This window comes from Rhodnius prolixus, unplaced genomic scaffold (genome assembly GCF_049639745.1).
Source record: "Rhodnius prolixus isolate KJV_2025 unplaced genomic scaffold, Rpr scaffold_44, whole genome shotgun sequence".
NCBI classification, from domain to species: Eukaryota; Metazoa; Arthropoda; class Insecta; order Hemiptera; family Reduviidae; genus Rhodnius; species Rhodnius prolixus.
Window position 1 is genome coordinate 113,699 of NW_027411599.1, and position 27,824 is coordinate 141,522.

The window sequence follows — 27,824 nt, forward strand, 5'->3', positions numbered from 1 at the left end:
AAAACTACTGGCGATCTCAAAAAAACTGTACGTATTTCCTTTGAAAGAAAAAAAAAACAAAAAATCAAAATAATAAATAAACCGGAAATCATACATGCTCTTAAGGTAAAAATAATTTTAAATAGGAAGTAAAAAAATTAAAATTAAGTTGGTAATATGTGGTAATAAAAAATTTAGTGATATAAGAGTGCATCATAAAACACAGCTGATAAGGAAAAAAAAAACTAAATTCGATGTATTAAAGAAATTAATTGCGGGGGCGGGGTAAAAGTAAAAAAATAAAAAAAAAGAACCTTGTTTTTGAAAGGGACTGTACTAGTAGAGCGGTGTGTATAGTATATATACTATACATAAGGCAGCCAATCTGAGTGTATTCCCCAGTTCGGACTTCCAGAGAGAGAGAGACAGCATTCAAGTCCCGAAGTTCAGGTCCCCAATAAACCGGTACGTATTCCGAAATCCTTATTTTTTCTTTTTTTTTAGCTTTTCCCTTAAAAACAAAAAAATTAAAATTTATTTGAAAAAATAAACAGAACTTTTACAATTTAAAATTTAATAAAACGTCTTTAAAAATAGACTTAAAAAATATTTTGACAATATGTAAAGAAGATATACTTATATTTACGAATATTTTAAAAAATCCAGGCTGTTGGCCCCCCCCCTTTAGATTTTTTTTCTCTTTCTAGGAGCTTCTTACATCTCCACTGTCCCCCGGTAATGGAGAGTGTTGTCTAGAACGAGAGAACTCTGCCCGGAATAGGCAGTGCACTGGGGGAGGGAATCGTCTATAAACCTTAGATTTAGAAGCGCTTTAAATACATGTACATAAATCTATTTCTTTTATTCATTTCTAGATATATTTAAAAAGAAAATTGAATAATGGAAATTTCCCCACAAAAATCTGATTAGCAAGTCCAATTTTTCATTTAAATTTTCCTTATCTAGTGAGCGCTTTTCTTGAATTTCCCGTTAAGATTAAAAAAAAAAAACTATGCTTTGAAGTTCATGACAATAAGATCGTTTTTATCAAAAAATAGATCAACTAAAATATGTGGGGCTAAATAGATCTGGGGTTGAATTTAGAAACGTGACACTTCCCCACCCAAAAAGGGCGATAATATTATCATAAACCGATATAAAAGTAAAGTTAGGTGTCATGGACGTAGGCGACTAGCAAACATACTTTACTGCAAATTGCTCATATTAACCATTAAAGGTATAGACTGGGGAATATAGCCTAGTACCGCAATACATCTTAGCTTTGCGGGTCTAGCCTCTAACCGCTCGGCTACCGTGGCGACTAGCAAACATACTTTACTGCAAATTTCTCATATTAACCATTAAAGGTATAGACCGGGGAACATAGCCTAGTACCGCAATACATCTTAGCTTTGCGGGTCTAGCCTCTAACCGCTCGGCTATCGTGGCGACTAGCAAACATACTTTACTATAAATTTCTCATATTAACCATTAAAGGTATAGACCAGGGAATATAGCCAGTACCGCAACACATCTTAGCTTTGCGGGTCTAGCCTCTAACCGCTCGGCTATCGTGGCGACTAGCAAACATACTTTACTGCAAATTTCTCATATTAACCATTAAAGGTATAGACCAGGGGAATATAGCCAGTACCGCAACACATCTTAGCTTTGCTGGTCTAGCCTCTAACCGCTCGGCTACCGTGGCGACTAGCAAACATACTTTACTGCAAATTTCTCATATTAACCATTAAAGGTATAGACCGGGGAACATAGCCTAGTACCGCAATACATCTTAGCTTTGCGGGTCTAGCCTCTAACCACTCGGCTACCGTGGCGACTAGCAAACATACTTTACTGTAAATTTCTCATATTAACCATTAAAGGTATAGGCCGGGGAATATAACCCAGTACCACATCTTAGTTTTGTGGGTGTAGCCTCTAACCGCTCAGCTACCGTGACGACTAGCAAACATACTTTACTGCTAATTTCTTATATTAACCATTAAAGGTATAGTCTGGGGAATATAGCTTTTTCTAGGAGCTTCTTACAGCCGACACTGTCCCCGATGATGGACAGGGTTATCTGTAATGAGAGAACACAGCCCGGAGATAGGCAGAGCTCTAAAAAAAGGGCTCTATAACCTTAGATTTTGAAGCATTAAATAAATAAAAAAAGTACATTAAAATATAGTAAAAATTCTGAATTTTAAAGAGTTTAACTAAGCTATTAATTTATGCGTATGTTCGCAATATTTTTGTTTTTTTGGTAATTAAAGTACCTAACGTAATTCTCCCATATTACACTTAAGTTGTACGAAATAATTTAATTACAGTAATTAAAACGCATTAATATTAATTCATAAAAAGTAGGTTATTAGTTTTATTGATTGTGTGAATGTTTTGTTTTAGAGAAAAATTAACATGAACAGTGCTTTGTTCTTTACCTCACTTGGGGCTGAAATAGAATGTGGCTTCCTAATCGCCTCGTCGGGGCTTCCGATATCCCCATCGATATCGAATTCGTCACCTACTTTGCGACTTAGTTTGTTTTTTTGGGGCAAATAATTTTATCTGACTTTTTTTTTTAACAGAGATTAGAGGAAGTGACGCGCAGATCTTGTCGAATTAGTGATACAAACTTTCCAGCGGAAATAGCTTTGTTTTTAAAGCGGTTTTCATGAGCACTGCAGCTCAGAAAAAAAAACAAACGGAAATTATCTTTCATTTGACTACCCTAATAAAGATTTCGCCACCGGAAGTGCTGCAAATTTCCCGACTATTTTCTCACAAAGTACCATTTTTTTTTTTAATTGAAAATATTGTTCCAGGAAATTATTATTAATGACACCCACTTCTAATGTGCCCCTTTAATGTGCATTACGGAAGGAAGTATCCACACATTAACTGTATCAGTTGGCCCACCTTATGCGTATTGTGTAGTGTTTTAGGAGTCAGCACTGTTCGTGTTGTTAGGCTGGGACGCCAATGTTGCTGAAAACTGAAACTACAGAAATACTTCCAAGTAGCATATGGAAGAAAAGGTCGATTGATGGTGGTCCATGAAAGTCGAAACTTTAGAGACTGATAGAAATTTCAAACTCCCCACACTAGACTAAAAAGAACAGAACTAAACAGACGCTATCGACTACTTAAAAGACTCTTAGACGATAGATCAAAAACTCTCTCTGGACAACAAAAAACTAATTTTTTAACTTTGAAACCCATCTGGGCGTATGGAATAGAGCTGTGGGGTTCAACCAAACGCTCCAATCTCCGAAAAGAGTCTAATCTCTTCAATCTAAAATACTCCGAACTTTAAGTAAACGCTCCATTTTTATGTCTCCCAACCTGGACTATACACACTGGATCCTTAACATTCCTTTTGTCCACACAAGTCGCTGAAAACTAGATACAGAAAACTCCATTTCAACCTGCAATCTCATATAAATCCTCTAGCTGAAAATCATTCTTCAAGAACTCTTCCTGATAACCCAGACAAAGACGCCTTAAGAGACAGTGGTCTCGTGATCTTCTCTTAAGTGAAGAGAGTGACTAATAGTTCAAGAATTTTGGAGTGTTACCACTGCGGTAACTTCTCCACTCGTTTGGATCTACCATTCATTTCTATCATTGTTACTCATACCGCCAACGCGCTGATTGTAGCACAAAGAAACGCAAACAAAAAATTTAAAGCTTATCAACAACTGAAATCACCGCCGGTCTCCGGACAGTGTCCTCTCATTGTCCATCTTCGGACAGGGACCTTTAAGAAGCTCTTACGAAGAATCTAATAGCCAACAGCTTGATTTGGTTCATTTTCCACATTCAAAACCAATTCTTCAAGAGAATTTAATTTTTCCATCAGTTGTTGTAAGAAGCGAGCTGCCTGTGAGTCTGAATGAGGAGAGAGAAAAAAAAGATGGCAGCTATGACGCGTCTGAGTATGTAAGTCGAAAGATGGTGGACATGTGTGTTTGGTCGGAAGATCTACAATGAAATACCATTAGTATGATTGCTATTGGCTCAGGTAGGGAGATTGTAACCTAGAATTAGTGTCCATATTTCCACAAATGACGTCAAAATAAACAACTACTTTCTGTAGTTTGAGAGTCAAGGATTTAGAGCAGCAGGTGGCAGGAAATCCCATGAGTAGAAATTAGGAACTTTTCCACTCGTTTGACCACAACAGCATTTTGGATAGATCCCATGCATTATAAATTTTAATATATTAATACTGCCTGTAAAGCTAATATGTATTGCGGTACTAGGCTATATTTCCCGGTCTATACCTTTAATGGTTAATATGAGAAATTTACAGTAAAGTATGTTTGCTAGTCGGCCCTATAGCCGAGCGGTTAGAAGCTAGATCCGCAAAGCTAAGATGTATTGCGGTACTAGGCTATATTCCCCGGTCTATACCTTTAATGGTTAAAATGAGAAATTAGTAGTAAAGTATGTTTGCTAGTCGCCACGATAGCCGAGCGGTTAGAGGCTAGACCCGCAAAGCTAAGATGTATTGCGGTACTAGGCTATATTCCCCGGTCTATACCTTTAATGGTTAATATGAGAAATTTACAGTAAAGTATGTTTGCTAGTCGGCACGAGAGCCGAGCGGTTAGATGCTAGACCTGCAAAGCTAAGATGTATTGCGGTACTAGGCTATATTCCCCGGTCTATACCTTTAATGGTTAATAAGAGAAATTTGCAGTAAAGTATGTTTGCTAGTCGGCACGATAGCCGAGCGGTTAGATGCTAGACCTGCAAAGCTAAGATGTATTGCGGTACTAGGCTATATTCCCCGGTCTATACCTTTAATGGTTAATATGAGAAATTTGCAGTAAATTATGTTTGCTAGTCGCCACGATAGCCGAGCGGTTAGATGCTAGACCTGCAAAGCTAAGATGTATTGCGGTACTAGGCTATATTCCCCTGTCTATACCTTTAATGGTTAATATGAGAAATTTGCAGTAAAGTATGTTTGCTAGTCGCCTCCGTCCACGACACCTAATTTGGTAGTTGGACGTAAAGCCCGTCTGAAAAAATAGGTAATTACTTTACTTTACTTTATTGCCAGGGCGCCAATGGCTGAGAACTTGATTTGCCCCCCCTCCTTCAAACGAAAATTATCATTAATTTGTTTCTTATTTAGAGATTTCTAACTGTTAGAACAGTTTGTTCTCCAGCGAGCGAACATTGCCCTAGAGGCCGGCGATGCACTGGTAAAAGCTCTGAGCATCAATAGCTTAAGATAATGATACACCTTAAATTAATAAATTAATAATACTTGTAGCAGAGTAGATCCTTAGGGACAACCAGGTGAAAGAGAAACTGGTTTAGAGGGAATAAGGAGTGTAGGTGGGGATGCTGTGCGAATTTAGAGTGTAGACCTTGGAATATGGCACATTAGAAGGAATCAACTTGCTCTGAAGGATCCATGTGTTGTGTGAGTGTTGGAGAAGTATTACGCTGACCTATCCTTTATCCTGTAGGCTGAGGATTCCGCAAAGGTCGCCAATATCCCTAAAAACAAGTAGTTTCCTATATACGAGTATTTAATTAAACTCAATTAAATCAAACTTATTATTTTGTTTTCTTCCAGCTGGTCACTTACTCTTAACTAAACAAGAACAAAATGGATGCCGAAGAATACAGGAGACGTGGTAAGTACTTTTAAAGGTTAAATAAATAAATCGGAAATAAAAGAAATCGCTAAGAAAAGCTTGCAGTTCCGGTCTAATATATTTGCTAAAACACTCTACTATCGATTCTTTTCTTTACTTTTAATTACTTTTCACTTTCTTCTTGTCCTTCGTGAGCTCAGGGAGGAAATAACACAGGAAACTGTGACTATATTCTTCATTAAGGTATCAAAAGTGGTATCGAACGGAAGTTAGTGCTCAAAAATACATAAATTTATAAATCAAGCACTTTAATATACGAAGTTCCGAACGTTCCCGAACTCCACCGAAGGGTATGAATTTTACTCAGCCTACCGCTCATGCGCGTTTCCTCACTTGCATGTAAGATTACCTGTTTCAGAGGTATCCCCGGTCATTTTTGTGGTCTTCAGACGTCATCTCTTATCTGATAGGAAATTCGCAGCAACAGTTCCATATTTTGGGGATTTTTGTACAGGAAATAAACGTAATGAGGTCTCCCTGTGACCAGAACAGTACTCTCTCTCCTCACAATATATGTGTACGTACGTAAGTCCCACCCGCAACTTAAAAACAGTCCAACAACCGGAAGCTGAAAATGTGTTATTTTGCTTAAGCGCTAACAGAGCACGCCACAATAAGAGTTATCGCCAAAATCCGCCAACCGGAAATCACCTTCTTTACAAAAATTAATATTCTCAAAATAAGCGACCAAAGAATTCTCTTTAAACCCTTAAAACTGAATGCCCTTTACGTGGATCTACGACTTTTCATTTAAACACTTTTCCAAGATAAGGGCCCCCTCTCTTTTGAGCGGAAGTGGTTAGTTTATTCATATTAGTAAAGGAAGTTGTGTGAGTGGTTCGAAGTTGAAAGGAGTCGATTGGAACAAGGTTTTTCCGTATTATTTTTCTGTGAGTTTTCCAAATAACAAATGACGAAGCTAGGAGATTTCCCTAGGAAATTTATTTTATTTTTATTTATTTTTCTTGTAAAGGACCGGATATTCGCTTTCCTGTAAAAGCTTTACAATTGTTCCAACAGTGTTAGAAGGAAAATCCTGGGTGTAATTTACAACAGATTTTTCTCCAAGGGAAGACAAACAGACAAACCGATGTTATCACCATGGAGACAGCCTGCTTAATAAAACGCCGCTACACAATGAGAGACCCCCCTCCCCCCACGCCAATGCTTACTTCAAATTGCCCATAAAAAAAAAAATCCCGGCTCTTGCTACGAAGTACGTAAATCTCACTTAGATCTTTCAATTGAAACCCTATTACTTTGTGAGAAAAAAATAAAAGTAAATAAATCGAGTTAACTATATCGATTTATTGGAATGACATTTAGCAGTAGTAGAACCTACTATGGTCTACCTCTTATTGGTCTGTGTAGGAATCATTTTATGATCCAAAGCTCAATGGAAGAACGAATCAGAGTTACTGGCAAACAAAATGAGTGAATCAAACAAAATAATGGTGAAAACAATCACCAAACTTTATTCACTACAAAATGTTTGATTTCTTCAAACTTGGAGGTTTTACCGGAAGTCACTGGGGGGGGAGGGGGTACGCAATCAATTTAAATTTAAAAATTCTGGTGTGCTGAACAACTCACACGACTTTTGTTCAAGATTCTAAGTCCATTAATATCCCTTCGAATTCATTTATTATCAGCCATATTAAATACTCACTAACCTGTTGAAACCTGTTCATTATAACTGCTGAAATGGAACTTATTTAGGAAGTCTAACCCAATCACCCCCTCTCACCCCCCCAAATGACCCTAAATTTGAAATTTTATCTAAAGAAGACTGTAAGCAAAAAAATAATTTCGAATCAAATGGCGAACTCATTCATGAAAATCAGTTCACGCGTTCAGACGCTGCGTTGTTCCCCTCTCCCTTCCATAAAAGATAACAACAAAAACAATGTTTAAAATGGTATCTTATTTCCTTTTGTAACGCCTATTTTTATATACAATTTGAAATTATTATTTAGTTAGGTATTTTAAGTATCTAAAATTACTGTAGGTAATAGAAGGAACCTTACATTATATATTCGGAAGTGTGCATTGAATTTAACAACGTGCATTTCCGGTTTAAAATTTAAATTGTATTAATAAAAGGCACCTTGAAACACTCACAATTTAATTTTTACTAAGAGAAAGAGATAGTGAACAAAAAAGAGAAAGAGAGAAGGACTTCAGTTAAGTATATATCGCAAGATCAAGTCCACGCATTAATGATAATTTTACCGTAATTATGGGGCAATTTACATCGGTAAAAGTATTAATGGAATTCCGCGTAGATTCTCTATAACTCTGGGTTTTCCAAAATACGGAGTCCAAATTACGGTCTGCAATTCTGGGTCCCCCCACCAAAAAAAAAAAAATAAATAAATATTTTTTTTTCCTTAATGACGTAAGCACTCTATAATTTCCACCGACCAGCTGACTTATTACAAAGTCAGGTGATTAATTAAAAAGGGAGATATCGTAATTATCGTAGACAGATCTTGAAATTAATTTTTTTTTTTACAGGAAAGAAGTGGGTTTTTTTGCGCAAGCGCAGTATTCTAGTTTTTTTTTTTTTTTTTTTAAGTCGAACTTTCGACAAATTTACAGTCATTTTCAAGGGGGGGGCCGCTTTAAAATAATTTAATAATTGCCTAGTACAGTTCAACTATTTTTTAGGGTGACTGATTCGTTAGCCCATATAGAAGAAAGATTATTGCCAATTTTATGTCATAATTTCGTTTTGTATTTCTTGATTGGACTAGCTTTCAGTTTTTTAGCCAGGACAGAAGACACGCCCACCTGTGAAGTTGGCAATGTAAAACTAATTAAGTTAATAAGCCCTGAAGTTGACCCTAGACACTAGATTCGAAAACTTGCCAATAAAATTAATTAAACAATTTAAGACTGAAATTGGCCAATAATCTTACTTCCTTTTTCAAATTAAGTTATTTTAAATTTTCAAAATATTTACTATAAACAGGGTTTTAGAGATCGAAACTTCCGGGGAGGTGATTCAGTAGCTCCAAATGCTTCCAAAAAAAGAATACTCTTCACTTTGGCCCGATTCTCAATAGTGTCCAAGATATTTTTACATTTTTAACTTTTCCGTCGATATTCGCGGTTTTTTCCCCCGCCATAAAAATGGGCCGTAACTTTTCTATCCTTTATCCTGTAACAAAACTGTTTATTCCCGAACGAAAGAGCATTAATAATAATAATTGTCTTTATTAATTATATTTACATTTTATATTCATAAAGATCGCATAAAACCAAAAAATCACCTACAAAAGTGAATAACTAAATATATACTACAATGCAATTTATATTTTAATTGAAGACACACACCTCTTGGTCTTTCTTGGACCGACAGAGTGGAGTCCTGTTACGATAACTCAATAAATTAGTGCTGCACGAGAAACGAGACAAATCTCGGTCTCGAGACCGAGACCGAGACGAGACTTGAGCAACCGAGACCGAGACCGAGATCGAGACATGATATATATCTCGTCGAAAAATCTCGGTCTCGTCTCGGTTTTTCAAATATTAATTTTTAGCTACAAAATTATAAAATTGTGTTCTTTATTAATAAATAATCATTACGGGTATTGAATTAATTATTAAAAGATACGATTTTATTATATATGTTCAATATTACTACATCTATTTGACTTCGAATTACATAAGTAAAGTAAGCAAAGTAAAGTAATCGCCTATTTTTTCAGGCGGGGCTTCACGTCCAACTACCAATTAGGTGTCGCGGACGGAGGCGACTAGCAAACATACTTTACTGTAAATTTCTCATATTAACCATTAAATAAAATCCAAGGCCTAAAACCGGGAATCGAACCCAGTACCACAATACACATTAGCTTCGCAGGTCTCGCACCGCTCGGCTACCGTGGCGGCCCCCTTCGAATTACCTAATTTTTACATAAATTCACTAAATTTCACTATTCATATCATTCATTCATTCAATTTCATAAATTTGACTATTAATAATCTAATACTGTGAACTTTGATATTATTTGAATTATATTTTAGAATTTTGGAATTAGTGAATTTGAAAAAAAAGACTATCGATGCACCTAAAAAATATTGCCACAAATTTTCGTTTTTAAGATACACTTTGCCCAAGCATTGATACATAAAAGAGCTTTTACTGAGTCAGAAGTTAGAGAAGATCTTCTATTGGTCATTATCATCGCAGCTTGCGAAAATAATCTTTCCGATGGCACTGAAGTTGCACAGATACTAAAAATATCTTTCGCCATTCTAGACAAATTTTTGAAGGAATTCTCAAGTGTTTTCCACCATTCTAAAATGTCAACGTCTACTGGTGCTTGGTCTAATTTGGTGTAATTAATTATTTCTGTCTTCCATGCTTCGGTGATCATTTGCTGATTTTTGAGCAAATGGTGCAAAAATATTGATGCAGTCGTCGTCAACGTCAAAACGTGAATCATCAGATTCTTTATCTTCACCAACAGCCATAACTAATGGAGCGGGAAGTTTGTTGGGAGGTGTATTTTTTATTTCACGAATCGACTTGTTATAGGAGGCAGATATGTTATTTGGGTCTTTCATTTGGCGCGTTTTTAACATCTTTTTGAAATTATATAAAGATATATAACAGTAATAGTAATATATGATGCATTGAAGTGTAAGTAGTTGTCTTCTTTTACACACATTTTCATTACCAATATATAAATTAAAATAATTATTAGAAAAAAGTAACATTTTTTGAAAAGATTATTAATAGCAAACCGCTTTTAATACTTAAACAAAAATTCAAAAAAACCGAGACCGAGACCGAGACCGAGATCGAGACTGCATAAAGTCTCGCCTTGTCTCGGTCTCGTGCAGCACTACAATAAATACTCTAATGAAAACATCAGTAGAGTAGCAAAATTCAAAACTGAAATTAAATAAAGAAAAACAAGACAAACTCCTACTTAAACATATAAAGAAAAAAATAGAAGTCTTTGCTCAAAGGAAACCAATTTACAGAAATTATTTTAAATTATTACTAAGTCCTAAGTTGATAAGCATGCTTAATACACGAAAGAGCATTAAATTTCCTTATAAATCTGCTTAACCCAGAGCCTCAAAAAAAACGTTTCTTATAAACTATGAAATTTTTACTTTAATGACTAAAAACTTCGTTCTTCATGATTTTTTGTTGGAAATTTTCAACTGTTATTTTCTTCAATGAATAATAGAATCAAGGAGTCACCCAATTACAGGAAACAGTTGCGCGCATTTATTGAGCTTCAAGATCAAATGGATGTTTTTGGTTTTTAATAAAACCCTACCACGAACAGAGAGGGGGTTTGAAAAGTCCGTGCAAAGTCAGAGAGATAGCACCACTGGCGCGTATCGAGGTTATGTTTAGTTAGTAGCATCTCTTGGAAGAACACACACCAAGTTTCAGCCAGATCGGTCTATTTCTTTGTGTTTGGCATTCGTTTGAATCGAGGAAGTCGAGTGATTTTCAAAAAATGGACGAAAAAGAATTTCGTGTGTTGATTAAACACTACTTTATGAAAAAGGCAAAACGCCTCAGGAGACTAAAGAGAAGCTTGATAAACATTATGGTGACTCTGCACCTTCGATTAGAACAGTTTATAAGTGGTTTCAAAATTTTCGGAGTGGCCATATGGGCACAAGTGACGCTGAACGTTCTGGACGCCCTGTTGAGGTTACTACTCCAGAAATCATTGATAAAATCCATGATATGGTGATGGATGACAGAAGAGTGAAGGTGCGTGAGATTGCTAGTGCTGTGGGCATCTCGAATGAACGGGTACATAATATTTTGCATCAACATTTGGACCATGACAAAGCTATCCGCAAGATGGGTGCCGCGATTGCTCACGCTTGACCAAAAACGAAATCGTGTAAGGACGGTTTGCAGCTGTTCCAGAAGAATCCGCAGGACTTTAAGCGTTGTTTCGTCACTGTGGATGAAACATGGATACATCACTACACTCCTGAGACCAAAGAAAAATCTAAACAATGGGTTACCAAGGGGGAATCTGCGCCAAAAAAGGCGAAGACCGTCCCTTCGGCCGGAAAGATTATGGCGACTGTCTTTTAGGATTCGCAAGGAATAATCCTCATCGACTATCTGGAAAAGGGTAAAACTATTACAGGTGCATATTATTCATCGTTATTGGACCGTTCGAAAACCGAGCTGCAAGAAGAACGCCCACGATTGGCCCTCAAAAAAAGTCCTTTTCCATCACGACAACGCACCAGCTCACACCTCAGCAGTTGTGGTCGCAAAATTAATGGAAATAGGGTTCCAACTCGTTTCACATCCCCCCCTATTCTCCAGACTTGGCTCCCTCGGACTACTATTTGTTCCCCAATATGAAGAAATGGCTGGCGGGAAAAAGATTTTATTCAAACGAGGAGGTGATTGCAGAAACGAATGGCTATTTTTCAGACTTGGACAAATCCTATTATTCGGAAGGGATCAACAAACTAGAGCAGCGTTGGACGAAGTGTATAAGCCTAAAAGGAGACTATGTTGAAAAATAAAAAAGGTTTACCCCAAAAAATTAAGTAGTTTTTATTTTTGCACGGACTTTTCAAAGGACCCTCGTAAATGCAGAAAACTCAAAAGTTTTCACAGATATCAAATTATTAATTTACTCGTTTGTTAATTTTTTGGAGAAGGAACAAAAAGAAAAGTAACCATTTTAGTTTTTAACAATTATTATTTTAATAAAACGGAAGTAAAAAATAAAATAGCAAGAAAACAGAGTAGTAATAAAATACAACAGGTAGGTGCCTACCTAGAATCGTTACAAAAATACTATATACAAATTTATAAATATTCTATATATTATACAAAGGACTGGCCAGGCTTTTTTTATTTTTATATGTATTATTCATAAAAAAAAAAACTTAAATTAAGTTTTTCATAGACACTTAACAGCCTCACCAAATTGTTTAAAAATAAAATTCTTTAAACCATAACTTAAAGCCGAACTTACAACTTCACGATCTCTATTTTTGGTTTTCCCAAATCTATTTGGTTTTACCCACTCACTACATATAAACCCGTTATTCCATAAATCCCTAAAAAGTAGATAGAGATAGATTGATAGATAGATTAATTTATATGCTTGTAAGGGATATTCCCCCATTCAAATTGAGTTAGTTTGTAATACATTGACATAAATAAACTTACATTATTTTGTATAATATAATACAGGGTGAACCAGTAAGTAATGTCCTTAGGCATACTGTGTGAAGTACATCTAAAGTGGAGTTCAATGACGTAGTGGCCAACTTCATATTTTCCACTGTTCTTGAGTGAAGTCACTTTAAAATTATTTTTTTTCTAAAATCCTTACTTTTTTTTGCAATAAAAATGTTATTACTCAGAAAGTTTTAGTCCGAATTCGATTCTGATGACACGGTTAGAAAGACAGATAAATTTTCTAAAAATTGATACCATTTCGAAGCATAAGTTATTCTCCAAACAGCCTCAATCTTCCTCCTGGATACTGGGAAAATAAAAGTAATCGAAACATTTTTGAAGAAAACTCATTAGACCCCTTATGGGGATCATTATCCGACCTAGGTGCTGGCCACTTTTTATGCAAGTTTCCTTGTTTAGTGGGCTTTCTAACGGTATATCATTTGCCCAGGATTCGTTTCTATCTTAGTATGAGAAATTACGTTTGTTTTTTGCAAGAAAACGTGTTCACCGAGCAATCAACAGTGTTAGTTATCAAGTTGTTTAATTCATTGAAAACTCTTTTAGATGGACCAGTAGTCAATTTTTAAAGTAGATTGTCTTAAAATGAGGAAATCAAAGGTTACAAAATTGCACTACAAAAATTTACTTCTGATCTCTCTGAAATATTTGAGAAAATGTTAGGAAATATTTTAAACAAGAACTATTTTTATAATCGAAGGTTAATGGACACACTTTCATCTAATTTTAAATGCATTTTTAAAAAGTAATTTAAGATAAAATATCTCCAACTGATGCTGCTCTTGATTTTAATGATTATAATGGCGAAGTCGAGGAAATCATCTAACTTAAACTTAAATCACTGAAAAGTGGAGCAAATTGTTGGTACTTTCAGCTTCACTTTTATACTTTGAAATATATCCGTTTCTTGACAAAGCTTAAAGTTAGGGCATACAATCAGAAAATGATATAGGCTGTCCTGATTCGCGGGTTATTACATACCGTGCTTTGAAATTTTATAAAGTCTACCATCATCGTAAACGATTCTTAAGTAGAGAGGCTGACGGACTCGTGATTGGCTAAGAATTCAAACTAGATTCGTCGTCTTCGGCAGGTTAAATGTTTCCTATCTCGGAGTTGGTGGCATCTGGTAATCTTTACCAGAACTCTCTTAGGTTTATACAGTGCACTGTGGCGATTGAGTCGTGATGCTCCTCTAGTGTCCTGTTTTATTAGTTTATTCGGAAACTCTTTATTCGGATTTATTGGTCTCGAAGCCAATGAGTGGTGGGCGGGGAATAAGTGGCCATTTTGAATTGCCTGCGTTCCTTCTCCCATCTTTTTAGTGGAACCGCCCTTCTAATACAATCTACAAATCTACAATGTCCATCAAGAGTCAGAATTAGCCGAAGCGGATTCAGCTGTCATCTCTTCTTGTTTTTCTTAGCGTAGTTGTTTCTTCGCCAAGACAACGGACAAAAAGCTCATTTCCTGTATTTTGTTCGCTTAAAAAAAAAAGCTCGAACTTTGATTCTATTCTATTTCCGGGAGAGAGCCGGTAACAATCATGTTGGTAATGCTTCCAGGCAAAGAACTGATAGACTACATTGCCGACTATCTGGAGAATATCCGTGAACGAAGAGTATTCCCAGATGTTAAACCTGGATTTATACGTTCAATGATACCACCGCATCCACCTCTGGAGCCTGAATCCTGGAACAGTATTATGGACGACATTGAGAATGTCATCATGCCCGGGGTAAGTGTGGTGCTTTTTCTGCTTAAAATTATGGGATTCTCTTTTTCCTTTTTCTTACAATTCTATCATTTATTGATTTTCCTTTTAAGATGACCCATTGGCAAAGTCCGCACATGCATGCCTATTTTCCAGCATTAAATTCGTATCCATCCATCTTGGGCGACATGATTGCCGATGCTATTAACTGTATCGGATTTACTTGGGTAAGTTCTAGCAGTAAGTCTGTTGAGACTTTTTTTTTTTACAAGTTCTTTTTTTGTGATTGCCATGCTTGATTTATTTTCATACTTAAAAGAAATATCCAACTGGCAGTGTGCCTGGTGATACTGGTTAGTGTCCTTCAATTCGGTCGTTGATCTTTTTTCAGAAATTTTTCCTGTAGATGGTCGAAGGTCATCAAGGATGAATGATGCACAAAGAGAATGCATTCATCTCTGTATACAAAACAGATTATTATATAAATTTAAATTATTATAGATTTAAATTTTTTAGATATTTCATAGAGTTCAGTCTTTTTACGTCTTGTTTACAAAAGTTTTGTATTCCATTCTACGTAACATTTTACATTAATGGCAGATCAGAGAACTGGCTTTTAATCTTTTCTATTCTCTCCGTATTAAACCGTTCCGGAAGTTACCGGAAGATAAGCAACAACAACTTCCTGCATCCCGAAATATTTTGCTAAGCAAAATCATGTTTATAAAACCTCCTTCTTAAATTATTTTAAGAAACAACAAGACTGCCCATATCCAAGCACGATTTCTCTTGAGCGTGCTCACAAGAGTGCTTTCTTTGTGCTTATGAAGCAAATATTTGGATCACTCCCACCCCTAAAAAAAAAAAACCCGGATATCCTTCAATGGAGGAGTATCATCTAGGCCATAATCTCTTATATTGCACTGGAGGAGATATCGCGAAAATAAAAAAAAAAAAGGAAACGACCCAAAAGCACAGCGATATTTCTAAGCTAATTCTTAAAGCTATACAATATGAAGATATAGCTTTAGAAGCTGAAGAGCTTACTTAACTTCAAGTTAACTCCCATCTCTCCATTTCACTTCAAAGTAATGGTTGGTTATCCCTGTCTTTCTAAAAGGAATCCCATTAGATGCTGGAAGCCAATCTTAAGGCTTCCTATAATGCACATACTATACTCTCAATCAATACCATGAAAATAACGGAAATGACTGATTAAAACTGGCAAAATTGTTCACAATAGAGGAGCAAGTACGAACATGAAGTGGTATATTTTCCATTCTACGTAACTTTTAACTTTAATGGCAGATTAAAGAATTGGTACTTTATCTTTTCTATTCCGATAAACCGATCACTCCTAAGTTACCGGAAGATAAGCGACAACAATTTCCTGAGATTAATGAGAGCTCATGTTTACTGAATCAGCATCACTTAGAACCAACCATCAAACACACTGCCATTAAAAGTAATAAACAAGTACTAATTGATCAGCTGATTTGTAACCTTTAATTCCATTGTAACCTTCCCGCTGGAAAACAAAACAGGCTTCAAGTCCAGCTTGTACAGAACTGGAGATAACAGTATTGGATTGGCTGGCTAAGATGATTGGACTACCCAGTGATTTCCTACATTCTGAATCCAATGGCCGAGGAGGTGGTGTGTTGCAAGTAAGTTTTTTATTTATTTATATAAATAATAATTATTTTTTATTGATTTAATTGAGTATTGGCTATCATTAATACTTTTAACTTAGGAGCGAATTAAACTGAGAAGTCGAGAACCCTATGTTAAAATACCCATCAAAGGGAGAGTATAAAGAGCTCATCCTACAACCCTATCTACTTTTCTTTGAGGATTGAGGAGCCATCTCAGTCTTGGCCTACCTCTTATTCCGACGCCTCAGGGGGCCCTTCCATATAAAAGACATTTAGGGATGCGGTTATCCACCATCCTCTCCACATGTCGTCCTAACCAACTTAATCTTCCTTTTTTTAAAAAAACATTGAACGATGTCCTGCTTCTCCATAGAAAGTTTGCAGTCCTAAGTTGGTGACCGGATTCCTCCATCTTCCTCCCTCGTTCACAGGATCATATATTTTCCTCAATACTTTTCTTTCCCCATACTCTCAAGGCTGTCTGGCTCTCTCTTAGGTCCTGAACTCAGCATTCGCTTCCATAAAGCACTAATCGGTCTTATCAGGGCCTTCTATATGAGAAGCTTCGCTTTTCTAGAAAGGGATCTGAAACATAATATCTAGTTCTTTATTTTCACTATTTTATTAAAAATGGTTTTCCGTTTTCATCTTAGTTTACTGTTTATTAAAAGTTAAAATTTTTGTTTATTTCCTCTTTTTTACCATATTTCAAGTATTGTTTATTTTAAAGACTAATTACGTATTTTGGTGAACTCCTCTGTAATGGTTTATATAAACTTAATTTCAGATAATCAGCTGATTTACTGTTTCGTACCGATTTCAGCAGGGTCCAGCATACTTGTTTAACAACTGTTTTGTTTTAAATTAATTAAAATCTGAATAGCATTTCTTAGCTATTTCCGCTACAGCGAGAGCTCTGGGTGTGGGGGGGGGAAGGGGTTAATAAATACGTAGAAGAAGACATCGCTAACAAGAGCATAAGTTTTTAATTTGAATGACTCTTACCGACAGGAAATGGCCTTAAAAAAAATAAGTTCCTTCTCTTCAAGAATACTCGTTCAGCCAATGAAATTAATGAGAGCACGCGCATGCTCATAATAATAATAAATAAATAAAAAACCAGTTCTGCCAACATACAAACTTTTTTTTTTCTGCTTTCCCAAAACAAATCATTTGCATATAATTAATATTAAAGTCCATATTTTTTTGTTTAGTCGCATTAGTTATGAAATTTATTTTTCTTTGGCCAATCTCTGTGACAGATTCTTCTCCTCTCCTTCGTCTTTTGTAAGGATTACAAAGAAAACAAGAATAAAGAGTGAATCCAAAGGAAGTGTTTTCCATAAATTGTAGGAAAAATACCAGACACTAAAATGAAATGTCAACAAGTTAATTTAAATGCATTAAAAATTATAAAATTAAAAAAACAAAAAAGGAAAATCGCTGGATAAGTTTTCAAGAAAATATTGTAAATTCATGAAAACTCCTATTTATTCCGGCAAGTTTGTTTTTCCGGTAATTTTAAAGCACTATTTTTTTTGTAATTTGTTTATTTATTTAGCAACTGTATCCTGGTACAGAGATGAGAGTTATGGGATGGCGGAAATACACATGCACGTATATACATATATGCCCTTACATACACGTGCGCGCACATGCATGTGCGCTAAGAGGCGTGAGTGTAGTGAACAACGACCATCCCAGTGATGGATAGGCCGTTAGTTTTCCCAGGTTGGCAAGCAACCATCCTAGGAGATCCGGCGTTAAATGTTGAGATGATCGCGTGGCCACCGCCGTTTTAGTCTGCGATTTGGATTTGAGTAGAAGTATTGTTGGAAGACATGTTGTGGATCAGAGGGTTGTAATCTACTGTATAGATGTGTGGTGGAGTTTTGTTGTAGGCGAGATTGGGTCAATTTCCAGAAACGAGAGGAATACGAGTATTTAGATCAGAGTGTATTGTGTGACTGGAGACGTAGAAGGGAGCGTTAGCTATTATTCTTAGAATAAAGCACTAATTAGTTCTTTAAATTGCAACAAATTTCAAATTTTAAAAAGAGAAACAGTGTAAACCGGAAGTACAGCCTAGCGGAACAAATTTTAGATTTAAAAAAATAAAATAATTATTTCGAAACGAATTCCAGCGACTGGGAAATGTGACCTAAAATTAAGTTTCTTGGGAAAATACTAAAATATAAGTTACAGAACAACCATTTCCGGTAGATTAAAAAAAAAAAAAAAACGCACGAAAAGAAATTGAATGTTCAACTAAATTAATGTAGCTTCCGTTTCAATTGACAGACAACGGCCAGCGAAGCAACTTTAGTTTCACTACTAGCGGCCCGTACGGAAGCAATCAGAAGATACAAAGAATCCTACGATGATCTAGACGATGCTGAAATCAACAGCAGACTGGTAGCCTATTGTTCAGATCAGGTAACCATTTTAGGTTCTTTGAAATTTCGAATGCTAGCGATAATCGCCGCCGTTTTTTTAAAATCACTTTTACGTTGTTGCTACAGGCACATTCATCAGTCGAGAAAGCCGGTCTGATTGGTCTAGTGAAAATGCGATATATCGAGACTGATGATTCTTTGTCGCTACGTGGTGATAAGCTAATTGAAGCAATCGAATTAGATCGAAGTAAAGGACTGGTACCATTTTTTGTAAGTACATACATTTTTTTTAACATACGTAATGAACTAATGGCTAAATGCATACCATTAATATCGATCCTTTGTTATGAGCACATATTCTATACCAACCCAAGTAAAATTACTGAAGGCGTGTAACCATTCCCGAAACTTTAGAAGAAGCCTGCCTAATTCTTTCCCTTATTCCAGAAAAAGGGATGTTGATAGAATTTTTTCTAGTTTAACCCAGTTAAGCGTGGAATTTAATTTTTAAAAACTCCCCCCAGAGTGTGCGGAATTGAAATCACGACAATGACGTGTATACATGTGTCAAACGCAGGGTAAAAACAACCAAAAGTTTACAACGTCCGTAATAGTCGCTGCAAGCGACTTTTTCTGCAATCTCTGGGGGGGGGGGCTTGAGATTACCAGAGCATTCTGTGCTCATTCAAAATCTTGCACCGCTTCTCACGTATGCATTGCCGCCTAGTTAACTAGGGACGCAAGAGCTTTTTTACAAGGAAGAAAAGAGCTTTTTGAATTCTGTGCTCAAAATGAAATCATGCTCGTACTGTGAGGTTTGAATCTCTATCTAAAAGGTAAAAACGGGCATTGCACAAGGGTTGAGAGCTTCTATTTGTGTGCGTAATTCCCCAATCTCTAATGCGGAGATCAAACATGTACCAACCACTTATCATTTGGCTGACTCCCACCACCTCCCTCCGTATAAAATACTTGGCAGTTCTATTGGTAAGATAAAGGAAACATCCCCACCAAATAATATTATTATTATATTTTATTAAAATTTCGAGTTTTTTGTAGTTAATGGCATTTATATTTTTCACGACGAGTATACACGTCGAACGCACTGTAATAGAGATTTGGTTTTTTGTAGTTAATGGCATTTTATATTTTTCACGACGAGTATACACGTCGAACGCACTGTAATAGAGATTTGGTTTGACGTGTATACACAAACAAACGCGCTTAACTGGTTAAAGCAAAAAAAGTTACAGTAAAATGGCCAATTTTAACCGAAAACTTTGTTGCGAAGTCCTCTGTGGCGAAGTCCAAAACTTTAATATTAGTACTTTTCTTCGTTTTTGAGTCACAACTTTACACACTCACACACCAAGTAGACCAATTGTAATCTCCCCTCAATTTAGTGGACTTTAAACGTACATTTCCATTTAAGTCGACTCTGACAATTTGATACAAACATAAAATACGAGTAAAACCTGTTAACAGCAGCAGAATACAACTAAACCTGAATGAAGATTGGAAGCTTCCAGCATCGACGTTGGAAAAGACACCGGTGCAATCTTACAGATTGCAAACATTATCCTTAATTATTATAAAAAGAAATAACCCAAGGCCACGGGGTTATTAAAGACCCCGTAGGCAGTTCTGGATGAAATATATATATATACATACATACATAAAAGGCAACAGGATACCCTTTTGCTGTGGGTTGGGGGGGAGCAAGCAAGAAAATCGCCCAAATAATTGGGAAGAAAACTGTAATTTCCTTGCCGTCTCATGATGAGGGACAATTAAAGAGAAGAACCAAAGCAATCAGCTTATTGCTGTCTACGCTGTGATATCTTCAATCGTCTCCAACCAACCATCTCCTTGTCGGGTAAATAGCTGTACTCCCGGGGGATACAATTACCGGGAGACCTCACACAGGACCCCAGATGTTCTCTCCACTCCAAGATAAATACACTATACCAGCGCAGTAACCATCCAGTAAATTAATTCCTTCTTTTTCTAGTTCATTAGTAAATAATTACCTTCCATTTTTGTATCCGTTTTAAAATACAGCTGACAGAATTACATTTTCAGCTGTTCACCTGATTTTTGCTTCTTTCTCTTATTTGAATTGAGTAAAAGGAGGTTATCTATGGCTTAGAGTAAAGTAATTGCTAATTTTTTCAGGCGGGCTTTACGTCCAACCACCAAATTAGGTGCCGTGGACGGAGGCGACTAGCAAACATACTTTACTATAAATTTCTTATATTAACCATTACAGGTATAGACCGGGGATTACAGCCTAGTACCACAATACATCTTAGCTTTGCGGGTCTAGCGTCTAACCGCTCGGCTACCGTGGCGCCTATCAATGGCTTTAGATATTTCCGTCTATTAGCTCCAATATTCTACTAGCTCCAAATATTAACCAGGTCAATTTAAGCCCCTTTTTATAATATAAAACACACAGAATAACATCTATAGGGAAATTTCCATAAAACACAATCCTTTCTTTAAGAAAATTGGTTACTTCCGGTAGTAAATTTTCGTCTATCTTGGACAACAAATAGTAAAACACTACATTATACTTGAATGGTCCTTTAGAGTAAGTCTGAGTCCCTCAAGTATGATGCATTTAATGTGCAGGTATGAACTCATAAGAAAAAAAAAAATTAAAAAATCAAAGGAATTTCAAACCTCGTATATTTCACAACCGGAAGTACCACAATACTGATTGAAAGTTAACCTAACCTAACCTAACCTAACCTAACCTAACCTAACCTAACCTAACCTAACCTAACCTAACCTAACCTAACCTAACCTAACCTAACCTAACCTAACCTAACCAAACCTAACCTAACCTAACCTAACCTAAACTAAACTAACCGTAACCTAATCTAACCATTAACTGTTTTAGCTATGTGCTACCTTAGGAACTACTGGGGCATGCGCATTCGATAATATTCAAGAATTAGGACCAATTTGTATGTATACTACAACAAATTTTAATAGTTTTCTTTGTTGTCTATAGTTTTTCAAATGCCATAGTTGATTTTTCTTTATTTACTTTTGTTTTGAAGGTCGAAAAGAAAATTTATGGTTACACGTGGATGCAGCGTACGCAGGTTCCGCCTTTATCTGTCCAGAATACAGACATTGGCTGACAGGTATTGAGTATGTCTCTTCGTTGGCATTTAATCCCTCCAAATGGTTGATGGTGCATTTCGATTGTACGGCCATGTGGTAAAGTATTATATATTTATCTTTTTTATTATTATTATTTTGTAAACATTTATTATCAAACATCGATCAAATTAATCGATATTTATTTATTTATTTATTTATTTAGGGTTAGAAACAGCCGCGCAGTACATAGAACATTTAATGTTGAGCCGCTTTATTTACAACATGAAAATTCTGGTAAATAATTATGTATTTAAAAAATACGAAATATAAAAAGTTAATTGTTAAAGGGGAAAAACTAGAATTTCAGTGATTTCAATCGTCCATAGCATGCATTTTAATTTTCTTTTACATGGTGAAGGAAAAAATTATTATCATCAGATCGATTTTTCCAGTAAAAGACTTTACCAGTAGAAATATACGAAACCGGAAGTACAACATTACGTTATTTTATTTTTATTTTTTTTTTTGTAAATAGCACCTACGGATTTTCATTAAATTTCGTGTATATGTTCGGAAAATTTTTATTTGAATGATTTTTTTTGGCCTAGAAAATTCGTTTGGTGCAGGCTGTGACGGTGAAAATCACAGATATTAATTACCCAGCATGTCGTATTTAAGAAAAGTGCTTATTATTATTATTATCTATTTTATTATTATTATTTATTTTTTATAGGTCTAGCAGTTGATTTTATGGTAAGTCGTTTTTTTAAAAATATTATTTATTTATATTTAGTGTTTATTACCCCGATCTCACTTAATGAGGTAATATATGAATTTGGATTATAAATTACGAAATATGATTCGCCAATAGTTAAAGCCAAAAAAAAAATTGAAAACCAATAGTAAGCTTGGTAATTACCAATGCAGTTTCCTTTCTCTTGTTGGTCGGTGCAGATTTGTTTTCACCGGAAGTATTCCAGTTGGAAAAACCTTTCGAGTCCGGAAACTAAAATACAGAACAATGATTTCTATGAAAACTGATATTTTCGTAGCAGGAAAACATAACTGTTTCTTTTTCATAGCGTTTTCTATAGCAGTAAAAAGGCCTATTTTACCAGGCGGGCTGCTTAACGTCCAACTACCAAATTAGGTATCGTGAATGGAGGTGACTAGCAAACATACTTTACTATAAATTTCTCATATTAACCATTAAAGAGTGTAGACCGGGGAATATAGCCTAGTACCGCAATACATCTCAGCTTTGCGGGTCTAGCCTCTAACCGCTCCGGCTATCGTGGCGAGTAGCAAACATACTTTACTGCTAATTTCTCATTTTAACCATTAAATGTATAGACCGGGGAATATAGCCTAGTACCGCAATACATCTCAGCTTTGCGGGTCTAGCTTCTAACCGCTCCGGCTATCGTGGCGACTAGCAAACAAACTTTACTGCAAATTTCTCATTTTAACCATTAAAGGTATAGACCGGGGAATATAGCCTAGTACCGCAATACATCTTAGCTTTGCGGGTCTAGCCTCTAACCGCTCGGCTATCGTGGCGACTAGCAAACATACTTTACTGCAAATTTCTCATATTAACCATTAAAGGTATAGACCGGGGAATATAGCCTAGTACCGCAATACATCTTAGCTTTGCGGGTCTAGCCTCTAACCGCTCGGCTATCGTGGCGACTAGCAAACATACTTTACTGCTAATTTCTCATTTTAACCATTAAATGTATAGACCGGGGAATATAGCCTAGTACCGCAATACATCTCAGCTTTGCGGGTCTAGCTTCTAACCGCTCCGGCTATCGTGGCGACTAGCAAACAAACTTTACTGCAAATTTCTCATTTTAACCATTAAAGGTATAGACCGGGGAATATAGCCTAGTACCGCAATACATCTCAGCTTTGCGGGTCTAGCCTCTAACCGCTCCGGCTATCGTGGCGAGTAGCAAACATACTTTACTGCAAATTTCTCATATTAACCATTAAAGGTATAGACCGGGGAATATAGCCTAGTACCGCAATACATCTTAGCTTTGCGGGTCTAGCCTCTAACCGCTCGGCTATCGTGGCGACTTGCAAACATACTTTACTGCTAATTTCTCATTTTAACCATTAAATGTATAGACCGGGGAATATAGCCTAGTACCGCAATACATCTCAGCTTTGCGGGTCTAGCCTCTAACCGCTCGGCTATCGTGGCGACTAGCAAACATACTTTACTGCTAATTTCTCATTTTAACCATTAAATGTATAGACCGGGGAATATAGCCTAGTACCGCAATACATCTCAGCTTTGCGGGTCTAGCTTCTAACCGCTCCGGCTATCGTGGCGACTAGCAAACATACTTTACTGCAAATTTCTCATATTAACCATTAAAGGTGTAGACCGGGGAATATAGTCTAGCACCGCAATACATCTTAGCTTTGCGGGTCTAGCCTCTAACCGCCCGGCTATCGTGGCGACTAGCAAACATACTGTACTGTAAGATTCTTGTATTAACCATTAAAGGTATAGACCGGGGAATATAGCCTAGTACCACAATTTATATGAGCTTTAAAGGTTTTATATTATACTTTATCAGCGAAAAATCTCAAATTGGTCTATAGACTAACTCGAACCTAATACTAAACTCAAAGATTTCAATGTTCTATGGCAGTATGCTAATGTAGTTAATTTCTAAATTTGTTGTTCAATATTCTTTTGCAGCATTGGCAGATACCATTAAGCCGAAGGTTTCGTTCCTTAAAATTATGGTGTGTAATTAGAAATTACGGTGTAAGCGGATTACAAAAACATATACGTGAGGTAAAGAAGATCTTAAATTCTAAGTATTATTATTATTATTATTTATTTATTTGTTACATGGGCATAGCCCTATACAAAGGAGTTGCTACAAAAAACAAAAAACAGTACATATACAAAAAACAAAAAGAAAAACTTGTACATCTTACATAGCAAACAAAATCTTAAATTCTAAGTAAATAAAGAGTATATAAACAAAAAAACTTAATTTGATTGTACAATCGATCAATTTGCAGGGTGTAAGATTGGCGCAAAAGTTTGAATCATTTGTACAAAGTGATAATCGATTTGAGATCCCAGCTAAACGACATCTAGGCATGGTAGTGTTCAGACTGAGAGGCGACAACCTGTTGACTGAGAAACTGTTGAAAATCATGAACTCCCGTGGGAATGTGCATTGTGTGCCCGCTTCGTTAAAAGGTTAGCATTGTTTGGCAATATGAAGCTACTCAGTTTCCTTTTATTTAGAATTATCCCTTTGAATCCAAGATTATTCCATTTACACTTCAGACCTACCAACTACACTTCTCATATACGCAAATTACACCTCCTTACAGTCCACTAATCATCATCCTCTCTTAGCACACAGAAACCTGCAATCTCATCTCTCCTGGTTAGAGCAATGGTTCAAGAGATGGGCTATAAAGCTTAATGAAAGCAAGTCTCAAAATACCATCTTCACTCTTCGGCGCATTACTATTCCTCCAGTCTTCTATAACCTAACACCTCTCCCAGTTGAGGCTAGCTTGAGCTTTACTTAGACCGAAGACTTTCTTGGAACACCCCACACTAGTCTTAAAAGTACAGAACTAAACAGACCGCTATCGACTACTTAAAAGACTCTTTAGAAACCCATCTGGCCGTATGGAATAGAGCTGTGGGGTTCAAACAAACGCTCCAATCTACGAAAGGATTCATTCTCTTCGATCTAAAATACTTCGAACTATAAGTAAACGCTCCATTTTATGTCTCCAACCCTGGACTATACATATTGACCCCTTAACATTTCTTTTATCACACAAGTTGCTGAAAACAGAAAACTCCCACTTCAGCCTGCAATCTCATATAAATCTCTCTAGCTAAAAATCTTTCTTCTAGAACTCTTCCTGATAACCCGGACAAGATGTCTTAAGAGACAGGGTGGCCTCGTGATCTCCTCTCAAGTGAAGAGATTGACTAACCATCTAATGTTATGGGAGTGTTACCACTGGGTAACTACTCCACTGGTTACCTAATCATTTGTTACTCTGTTATCACGGTTACTTATAGCGCTAACGCGCTGATTGTAGCACAATAACCTCAAAAAAATAAAAAGAATCCAAGATAGCTAACCCAAAGTTGGATCTAGAAAATAAAATCCAGATTTACCTGGATATCCTTAGCAGTCCAAATAACCAGAAGCTCTTCAGTAGATGTCCAAGTTTTCTCTGGCCAAAAAACGCAGCACCATTAAGCCCTTTTTTTTGGTCCATCTCCTAGTCTTGGAGAGATTTCAAATCAGATAGCTCATTGTCCAAAACCAAATCGAATCCTCCCGTAATGTCTTAAGAACTGATAAAGCCTAGGCTTTTTACTAGAACTTCAGTAATTTTGTATTTTTTTTTCCCCCCAAAAAACAGGAAAATATGTGATTAGATTTACGGTTACCTCGCCGCGAACCACAGTAGACGATATACTGAAAGACTGGATAGAAATCAAGACCATAGCCGCAGAAGTACTAGCTGAAGAAGAGAAACATAGACCACGTGAAAAAGTTCCTCTAGCAGGTGAGTCTTAAATTTTGGTCTAGAACTTAGAATCTTAGCGTCCTTGTGGACGGTGTCGCTATTAGTGAGAAAATGGGAAACTAAATTTGGCTTAAACAGCCTCTTAGGCTCCTTGCTCTTTCCTTTTGTTGGAACCTGACGGAAGTTCTTGGTTTTTTTTTTTTCTTTCCTTGATCTTGATCATTCTGCATGAACTACATTTTTTCGAGAAAGTTCTTCCAGATCCGAGTAACCTTCTTCTGTTGTAACCTTCGAAAATCTCAATTGACGGGGGGCTGTCTTCTTTGGGACGGTTGAAGAAGGCCTTTTAAGTGGGGTTTGTTGGCATCAGGAATATGACTATCGGCTCTTTCTACAACTTTCCGGAAACAGATAAAATGGAGGGAAGCATCCTTTAATGAGGAAAACCTGGGTGGGGATTAGGATGTCAGGAAGTAGTTATCTTTTTTCCCCCAGATTACCGGATAACCTGGGCGTATTTCGAGGGTTATATAGTCTCCAAACTTGGGAAGTATTATTTTTTTAGAATATTTTGGAAGATCGTTGCAGGAAGCAGGGTAAGGTCAACTATGGTTAAACCCCAAAAACCCCACTCTTTCCAAGAGTAACTACCCATAAAGAATTTGATTCTCTTAATTTAAGGAACGCCATCCCCCCTCCAAAACATCTGGAAGCATTGGGGGTGATTTCTAAGTTCTTGCTACAACTTCTCTCAGTATAGAAGCTGGATAAGTTCTTGAAATCACTTAGGGAGTTCTGTAGCTCAACTGGTCTCAACTGGCCTTAATTGGCACAGACAGCAGTAAAGCTCTACTTGGAAGAGGAGTACTATATCCTGTTTTTAAAAAGCCAGTGACCTGGATCCTTCTCAGGACGTTGATCAGTTTAATTACATCCTCATATGCAGCATCACGAAATAACTCTTCATTAATCTTAGATTTGTCTTCCGACACCCAAAAGACTAAACTTAAGAACCATAATCACCAGATTCTCGCCACTCATACTCGTATTTGATTGGATAACTTCAAATTAATATACAAATGTTTCCTACAACTTACAAAAAATTATTGCATGTAAGAAGAATTTTGTAAGTAAATTTCGCGCATATTACCGAAAATCCTATGATTAGAACGCTGACCTTGCACAGGATAGTTCTTTTATTTAAAGACATTTGACACTCGTCAAATGGGAAATTAAAAGGTCATTCAAACTTTTACAAAGGAATAAAAGCAGCTGTTTTAATTTAATGACAGGGGGGCCAACTTATTTATTTTTTTTAATTAAAATTTTATTTTAAATTATTTTATTTTTTATTTATTTATTTTCTGTTTATTAATTTCAGTTGGCAACCAAATAAGCGAATGTCCCCAGCTACATATGGCAGCATAACCATCGAAAAGTTTATTTATTTTATACTCGTACATTATTCTTAATAAATTTTAATTTCTTTTATTTTATTTATTTTTGCATTTTTTT

General features: G+C 36.2%; 1 protein-coding gene across 1 annotated transcript; it reads left to right on the forward strand.

Annotated features, from left to right (window-relative positions):
- Positions 1–315: 315 nt before the first annotated feature.
- Positions 316–27,809, forward strand: Hdc (histidine decarboxylase). Its single transcript, XM_074123967.1, has 15 exons — positions 316–444; positions 5,582–5,642; positions 14,454–14,626; positions 14,716–14,829; positions 16,147–16,269; positions 18,559–18,693; positions 18,780–18,923; positions 21,559–21,625; positions 21,722–21,884; positions 21,991–22,061; positions 22,501–22,520; positions 24,487–24,585; positions 24,819–25,002; positions 26,202–26,348; positions 27,691–27,809. The coding sequence occupies exons 2-15, from the start codon at positions 5,615–5,617 to the stop codon at positions 27,735–27,737; spliced, it is 1,515 nt and encodes a 504-aa protein (XP_073980068.1). The 5' UTR covers positions 316–444; positions 5,582–5,614; the 3' UTR covers positions 27,738–27,809.
- The last annotated feature ends 15 nt before the right edge of the window (positions 27,810–27,824 follow it).